A 9,041-nucleotide genomic window follows, 5' to 3' on the forward strand; every position below is an offset into this window, starting at 1 on the left:
TTTAGCGACAAATCGTTTGTGTTCATCTGATCTGATCTGCCATTTTTTGTGTCTTCAACTTGTAGGCCAAATGCAAAATATACTCGAAAAATCTGATCCAGCAATGAAGGGGACTTATTCCGTATTTTAAGTTTGCCTCTTTTGCCCGAAATTTCTCGCAAGTGTAATCTGTTAAGTTCAGGAAGTCTTTTGGCGTAGCACCACAAATGGGACAAGACTGATTTGACAAGGTGCCTGTCAAAATATTCAACACTTTTCCATCAATAAGGGTTAAATATAATTTAAATGAAATTTCAACTGTTCTTTTTTCGCCAATTGTTATAACAATGTTTTCTATAGCGTCAATTTCGTTTTTTAAGTCCAAATGCTCTTTTAAGACAGTGTCCTTTGATTCTTTAGTGTATTCCAATTTGATGGGCCGACAGAATCTTACGGATTGCGGTGCACGATTGCTCCAAATAAGCATTCCACACGGCAACGCAAGTCTTAACGGTATAATTGTTGTTGCGAAAAGCGATGCATCACAACATTGCGAGGTGCTTGGCTCAGTAAAAGCTTGTTTGAATTGTGCTTGACCAGTGCTACTATCGAACCCATAACTTGATATTAGCTCAGACTTCACAAAATTAGTTTTTTCTTTTTTCATAACAGCTTCGATAACCTCACTTTGCATTTCAACTATTCTTTTCGCAGTGTAGGCTATAACCGATTTTAGAGGAGCTCTTACCATGGTTTCGCTTACCTCTACGTCATTGGGTCGACATTTTAATTTGGCGGCTGCAATTTCGTTATAATGTGGATAAATATCGCAGTTTCTTAGTTTACTTTCGCGACGTATTGCATTGTACTGCTCCTTTGTAAAGTTATTTTCCAAGAGAAAAGCTAATGCCTCCTCTGCCGAAAAGGAAATTTGTTTATTACTGCTCTCAGCACATACCTTTCTCATTTTTGAGGGTCTGGTTGGGCTTGCTAAGCTTTCTTTTAAAACTACAGCCATGTCAAAGTTTCCTTTTTTTCGAGCCGAAGTTGCTGCTGCACGTGCTAGTAACTCCGTTTCATAATTTGTTGATTTTGATAGTTCTGCTGCTTCTTTTCTTTTTCCAAACTCACTTTTGTTGCAAAATTGAGCTCTTGGGCGACCAACCATAGAACTGGTCAGAACAGCTGGCTTTTTCAATTCGAAAATAACCTCATCTGCAAGAAAAGCGATATTTTCTGATCTAAATCTTTTAGCATCCTTTCCAAATTGTTTCCATATTTTTCGTATTTGTTTGATAAATAATTGCAAAAAAGCCGCGTTTTTTCTTCTACGACTTTCATGGAATTTTCACATATATCATCAGCACCAATTTTTTTTGCAACATAGTTGACCACCGAAGAAATCTTTTCTTTTTTGGAACATCCAAGCAGCCAAACTTCAAACAACCCGCCTTTTGTAATAGCATGATAACCTAGAAAAACCAGTTTTTCTTGAAAACGGCTAAAAACGGCGGCTTAAGTAAAATAAAATCAACTCTCTACATCTTAATTTATCCATTTCTTTTTAATTATTGTTTGCCGAAAGTTAACAAAATTGTAAAAGCTTACATGAAATCACAAATAGAAATTATTCACAAAATTTTTGAGGTTATGCAAGGAAATCATTTTTTTTTTTTGCAAAGGAACGATAAAAAGTTACTTTTTTTTTGATTGGGATATAGGTACTCACTTGTATTGTTGTCTTCCATTTCAAATGTTGCTTTAATTATTCGCCTTTTATAAAAAAAATGCACTTGAAAATTGAGAAATAAAGCTGTTGCGCAAACAACGTGTCAATAACGTTTTACAAGTGTAACTTTGTTTGATTGCTGTCTAACGGAGTTTTTTTTTTACAAAAACAAAATAAAGTTTTTGTTACTTTGGAGTATTCCCTACAGAATGACAACAAAAAATTAAGTAAAATTGCGTTTACGAAATTGGACTTTCGCACAGCCAAATTAATCATTTGACCTAATGTGAGATGTTCAAATAAATTAAACAAGTGTAGATATTTTGTAACACAAAGAAACTTGTAGTTACAAGTGCCGTACTTGTAATTACTGAACTTTTTGTACAAATGTAGTCTATTTTTTTAAGAAATAAAAGGGTCCTTTATAGATTTTGCGAAAAAAAAGTATTTTATTGTTAATTTCGACAGATTTTACTTTAGTTGTATTAATTAGTTTTTAAATTTAAATCCTTATTTACATTTGCCTGCAGTGTAAACTTTGAAAGAAAAGTTCATTTGGCACGCAAGTCTTTTTCAGGTGTATTTTTCCTTCGGCTTTGTATAAAAAATTACAAAAAAAAGAAAAACTATATAGGGTTGGTCGAATGAATGGCCGTCCTAGTCACCAGTTCCGAGTCTATTCGATTTTTGAGTATGAGGCCTTATGTTGGACAGAAGGGGCTCAAAATGGACAAAGTTTTCCTATGGTTACAGAAGATATGGAATAAATTAAATGAACTTTTCTCTCAAAGTTTACACTGCTGGCAAATGTAAATAAGGATTAAAATTTAAAAACTAATTAATACATCTAAAGTAAAATCTGTGGAAAATTAACACTAGAATACTTTTTTCGCAAAATCTATAAAGGACCCTTTTATTTCTCAAAAAAAAAGACTGGGTAACCGCTATTCGTCGCCACGCTGTATAAAGGGCAAAATAGATCACTAGGTTGCGGTGCAAACCTAATTTGATTATTATTAAAAAAAATTCTAAAACAAACTTTGTCTGGATAATTTTTAGAAAAATACCTAGTTTGTAGTTTTTTAGCTTATTAAGGCGCAAGCTTCAATAGGCTAAGAATTCGCGTTGATTTTTCACTTCAAACTAGAATATTGTTGTTGTTCAACTTTTTTGGATTTTTCTAATTTTTGTACAAAGTGAGAGATTTGGATTTACATAGCTTTTGTTAGACATCTCATTTTGTCTCGGGGGTGTACAATATAGGAATACCTGAGGCCTGTAACACAAGCGCTACAAGTCCTACAAGTGTTTAAATAAATTAAACAAGTGTAGATATTTTGTAACACAAAGCAACTTTTAGTTACAAGTGCCGTACTTGTAATTACTGAACTTTTTGTACAATTGTTTATTTCCGTAACACAACGAACACACTTGTACGGTTGTGTTACGGGTTTTTCTACAATTGTAAAGAATTTTCTACCTATGTCGAACGCTGAGTTGATTCAGTTTAGTGAAGTATTTTGCCGTTAGCATACCATTTTGCTGTCGATATGTGATCAAGTGATTCCGAAAGTAAAGACGAAAACGTTCCTACACTGTATCGGTATCGAGAGAGAATGAATACTTTCTTCCTGAGAGACGCAGAATATGTGGAAAGGTTCAGACTGAATCTTGAAGATATAGGCCCAGTAATCGTGAATAAAACAATTCGATGCTACGGTTTCTTAGAATTTCTTTATTTTCCTTAACTTTTTGTAAATAATGCAACTTTTTTCAACATTATTTGATTTGCAGCTATATTTAATTAATAATATATGTTTTATTTTTCACGGCAAGTGCTATACGTCCGCCGAAAACAAATGCTCGTAATAGAGCTCTTGTTAATAGGGATACAATATCGATATTTTTTCTATTCGATACCGATACTTTTTACAAAGTTAATGTATCTGACGTCATGTTACAAGACATTATGCCACTAAAATCTCCAACGAAACTTTTTTGTTAATATTGTTTTTAAATTAATATGAATTTTGTGCCGAATATATTTTTTATTTTTACTTAAGCGCACCCTAGCGGTTCCATTTGTTGCAAATCTATGTCATCCTATGACTTACTGCTGGAAAAGCCCATATGTCTATTCTTTGAAATTGATATGTAAAGCAATATGGTTATATTTTGGGCTTTACAGAGTCCAATATTCAGTTTTAATTTTTGAATTTGGTATTGATATTGGGAATATCGGGTCTTTTTATCCCGATAATAATGGGTAGCCGATATTTTTACAGCGATACTTTAAATTAGTGCTATATCGATACTTTCGGTTCGATATCGTGTCCCTACTTGTTAATCGATTAGTCGAATAGCAAAAGTTGTTTCGAAAAATAATCTACTTCACTTAATCGACTAACTGCTTCTTTTCGACTTTTTCAACTAACCGCTCACAAACAACTGCATATTCGAAAATTCGTTCATTTTCGATTTATCGACTACACCTTTTTCAGTTTTAGTTCAGAAAGTTGCAATTCATATTCAGAAATTCCATTTTAAATTCAGATAGTTACAATTCAAGTTCAGAATTTCCATTTCAAATTCAGAAAGTTGAAGTTCAAATTCAGAATTTCCATTTTAAATTCAGAAAGTTGCAATTCGAATTCAGAATTTACATTTCAAATACAGAAAGTTGCAATTCAAATTCAGAAAGTTACATTTCAAACTCAGAATTTCCTTTTCAAATTCAGAAACCTTCTTTTCAAATTCAGAAATTTTCAAGTCAAATTCAGAAAGTCACAATTCAAGTCCAGAAAATTTTCATTTCAAATTCAGAAATTTCCTATTTAAGTTCAGAAAATTTCATATTCACTATACGATTTGAAATTTTAAGTTGTATCTTCGTTTGGGACCATATTCGCTTATGCTAAATGCAGCTTGTCAAACAAAGTATGGATGTTCCCAATGTTGAGTGTCCAGGATTAACGGATCAGAGGCTGCAGTACTTGGAAAAAAAGATTGATCATGCCAAGGTAGCCATATCAGGTGGAGATTGTGCTCGATCAACACAACATTGCTTTTCATTTCATGCTAAGTATGTACTGCAATGATTGAATTGTTACTCTTTCCCTTAAATGAAAATAAATAATTACATACATAGAGGTAAAGACTTGCACAAAAATAATATACACATATGTATATTTCCATTGAATGCAAGGTATAAAAAGTTTTCTGAACTTAATTTGAAATTGTCTGAACTTAAATTGTAAATTTCTGAATTTGAAATGGAAATTTTCTGAATATGAATTGTAACTCTGAATTTGAAATGGAAATTCTGAATTTGAAATGTAATTTTCTGAATTCGAATTGCAACTTTCTGAACTTAAAATGGAAATTCTGAATTTGAATTGCAGCTTTCTGAATTTAAAATGGAAATTCTGTATTTGAATTGTAACTTTCTGAACTTGAAATGAAAATTCTGAATTTGAAATGGAAATTCTGAACTTGAATTGTAACTTTCTGAATTTAAATTGCAACATTCTGGACTAAAACTGAAAAAGGTGTAGTTGTTTTCTTTGAGTAAATTTTTTTTTTATTTTTTGAATACTTATGCTTATTGACAAAAACCCCACCGCGCTAATACAAATAATTTTATGGTGAGAAACTGTCACTATTGAATAATTTCGGTTAAAGCTTGATCCGTATTAACTCGGACTTAATCCGGATCAACTGCTGTTAATTCCCGAGTTGATCCGGATCAACGCTGCCCTCTGTTTATGGTTTTAGTCGATTTTCAGACTACGGTGAGCGGTTAGACGAAAGTGAACGGTTAGTCGAATGCGAGCGGTTAATCGAATAATTTCTATTCGACTATCAACCGACAAAAAAGTTGCTAATCGACTAGTCGACTAAGCGAGTAGCCGGATAGTCGATTTTTTAAAAGAGCTCTAGCTTGTAAATAACTAAATCAAGGCTATTCAAAATTGGTATATTAAAGTGGAAATCGAAATGCATCTACAAATGCTTGTAGAAACTACATTTACAAATGTGGAATATTACGCTGATAGCTACAAGTGCATTATTATGTTACAAAAAATTATAGAACTCGTAGCTGCTAGAAGCGAATCACAAATAACTTGTAGACTTGTTACAATTGTAAACTTTGTGGTACAGGCCCCTGGTATTATGTCTACCATACCAGGAATTCCTTTATTTTATCAGAAAACTGCTCCTGTAAGGTACTGTAAATAATGTTTTTATTTTTAAAGGGAGATACTGCGAAACGGGATTATTGCACAGTAATATACTGTTCTTTGTCCGAAAAAAGATACGAGGGTTAAGTATGATAGACACCCCTTGATTGAGGGTGGATATGACGTTCGAGGGCATTTCAATAAGTATGAGTGCATATAAGTAGAACAAATTATGGATGTTGAGTGGGATATACTCAGTTTGATCATACTCGCTGCGTTTTTCTGGTTTACATGGGGCGATTTTACAGGCAACTTTTCGCTTTATCGCTTAATCGCTTCCAATGAAGTTGGGGTGCAGCCAACTTTTGATTCAGCTAATCGCCTCTAAAATTGCCTGGAAAATCGCCTCATGTGAACACCGTTTTATCCTGATGTGAAATAAGCAAAATAATTAAATCTTGTTATTTATATAAAAATATTATCATGCCCTCAAATCAGTGGTGGTTGTGTGTGTGCGAAATCCCAAAATTTGAATATCGATTCCTTTTATATGCCGATTACTCGGTTGCACACTAATATTTATTCCTCTGCATATTTTGAATTACTGTATTCAAACCATTTCTGTATGTTTGCAGGTGCTTTCTGCGAAGAAGACGAAAAGCGTTTCCTTGTGACAGTTATTAAGGACCTACTCGGTTTGTGCGAACAAAAGAAAGGCAAGGATAATAAGGCTATAATCGCCTCGAATATAATGTACGTTGTTGGGCAATATCCCCGTTTCTTGCGCGCACATTGGAAATTCCTTAAAACGGTGGTGAATAAACTATTCGAATTTATGCATGAAACTCACGATGGCGTACAGGATATGGCGTGCGATACATTTATAAAAATTGCCATCAAATGTAGACGCTACTTTGTGACCATACAGCCGAATGAGGCGTGTACCTTCATCGATGAAATACTGAGCACTATGAGTAGCATAATTTGTGACTTACAGCCGCAGCAGGCAAGTAGCGTTGTCAATTCCTGAATGTTTTCTCAATTATCTAATTTTTATTATTTGCCTTATCAGGTACATACGTTCTATGAAGCAGTTGGCTATATGATATCAGCACAGGTTGATCAGGTGCAACAGGACGCCTTAATTGAGAAATATATGTTCTTGCCAAATCAGGTTTGGGATGATATTATTTCTCGTGCCTCGAAGAACGTAGACTTTCTTAAAAATATGACAGCTGTTAAGCAGCTGGGTAGCATTTTGAAGACAAATGTAGCTGCATGCAAGGCATTGGGTCATGCCTACGTGATTCAGTTGGGACGCATATACTTGGATATGCTAAACGTTTATAAAATTACGTCTGAGAACATCATTCAAGCGATTGAGGTTAATGGTGTTGTTGTAAATAACCAACCTCTTATAAAAGCAATGAACGTCGTTAAAAAAGAAACTTTAAATCTAATTTCGGAATGGGTATCGCGCTCTAATGACAATCAATTAGTGATGGATAACTTTATTCCTCCACTACTCGATGCGGTTTTGTTAGATTACCAGGTACAATTAAGTTCGCAAAGTTTTCATATTATTCTAATGCATAACTAATGCTATTTTTCCAGCGTTGTAAAGTGCCGTCTGCTAGGGAACCCAAAGTGCTCAGCTCAATGGCCATAATTGTGCACAAACTACGTAATCACATCACGAACGAAGTACCAAAAATTTTTGACGCCGTCTTTGAGTGCACACTCGATATGATTAATAAGAATTTCGAAGATTATCCGCAGCACCGCACCAGCTTTTATGAGCTTCTACAAGCTGTCAATGCGCATTGCTTTAAAGCATTTCTCAATATTCCACCGGCACAATTTAGGCTCGTATTCGATTCGGTTGTTTGGGCCTTTAAGCACACAATGCGCAATGTTGCTGATATGGGATTGAACATATTATATAAAGTAGGCTTTACAACTCAACAACAGTTGGAAAAACGGATATATTTTTATTTAACTCTTTGCAGATGTTGCAAAACTTAGAACAACACCCACAGGCAGCGCAAAGCTTCTATCAGACATATTTCACTGATATTTTAATGCAGATTTTCTCCGTTGTCACTGATACTTCGCACACAGCTGGCCTCGCCAACCATGCCACAATATTGGCGTACATGTTCTCGTTGGTAGAGAACAATAAAATAACAGTGAGTCTCGGCCCAATACCGGACAATACCATTTTCATACAAGAGTATGTGGCCTCTTTGCTGAAGTCCGCTTTCAATCACTTAACGGATAACCAGATTAAGGTCTTTGTCACTGGTCTTTTCAATCTGGACGAAAATGTTCAAGCATTTAAAGAGCATTTGAGAGATTTCCTAATCCAAATTAGGGTAAGTTTAAAATAGCATTTGTGTAGGATACCGAGTGTTTTAGTGTTTATTAAATTTAACTTCATTGAGTTTATTAAATATTTTGGTACAGTACAATTATAATTTACGGTCTGGCAAAACTTAGATTTATTGACGATGGCAGGCAGGCACTCGCGGCGACGCAAATAGGGACGAATCGACAATATAGGACGACAAAAATGTTTACTCCATATGTATTTGACAGATTTCAACGAAATTTGGTATTAAGGGATTTTCATCATCACTGATTTCGAATATTAAATTAAATTTCCAAAATTCACAATGGGGGATCCAATATGGCGGACGATTTCTTAAAAAATGTCTATATTTTTATGAAGCTTGGTGTCCAGAGATTTTCGTCGTCACTGATTTCGAAATTGATATTCAATTTTCAAAAATCAAAATGGCGGATCCAATATGGCAGACGATTTCTTCAAAAATGTGTAAATTTTTATGAAGCTTGGTGTTTACTCCATATGTATTTGACAGATTTCAATGAAATTTGGTAATTAGGGATTTTCGTCGTCACTGAATTCGAATATTAAATACAATTTCCAGATTTCAAAATGGCGGATCCAATATGGCAGACGATTTATTAAAAAATTTATAGATTATTATGAAGCTTGGTATCCAGAGCTTTTCGTCATCACTGATTTCGAAATTGAAATTTAATTTAAAAAAATCAAAATGCCGGATCCAATATGGCGGACGATTTCCACAAAAATGTATAGATTGTTATGAAGCTTGGTATCCAGAGAT

At 34.2% G+C, this 9,041-nt stretch overlaps 1 protein-coding gene across 1 annotated transcript in view; it reads left to right on the forward strand.

Annotated features, from left to right (window-relative positions):
• Positions 1–5,704: 5,704 nt before the first annotated feature.
• Positions 5,705–9,041, forward strand: part of LOC118736275 (exportin-1) — a 50,365-nt gene continuing 47,028 nt past the window's right edge. Inside the window, exons 1-5 of the mRNA XM_036466370.1 lie at positions 5,705–5,939; positions 6,525–6,895; positions 6,962–7,441; positions 7,504–7,836; positions 7,899–8,264. Coding sequence (XP_036322263.1) covers positions 5,705–5,939; positions 6,525–6,895; positions 6,962–7,441; positions 7,504–7,836; positions 7,899–8,264 — 1,785 coding nt within the window. The remainder of the gene's footprint in view (positions 5,940–6,524; positions 6,896–6,961; positions 7,442–7,503; positions 7,837–7,898; positions 8,265–9,041) is intronic.

Source organism: Rhagoletis pomonella, unplaced genomic scaffold (genome assembly GCF_013731165.1).
Source record: "Rhagoletis pomonella isolate Grant_MI unplaced genomic scaffold, Rhpom_1.0 Rhpom_scaffold_00003, whole genome shotgun sequence".
Lineage (NCBI taxonomy): Eukaryota > Metazoa > Arthropoda > Insecta > Diptera > Tephritidae > Rhagoletis > Rhagoletis pomonella.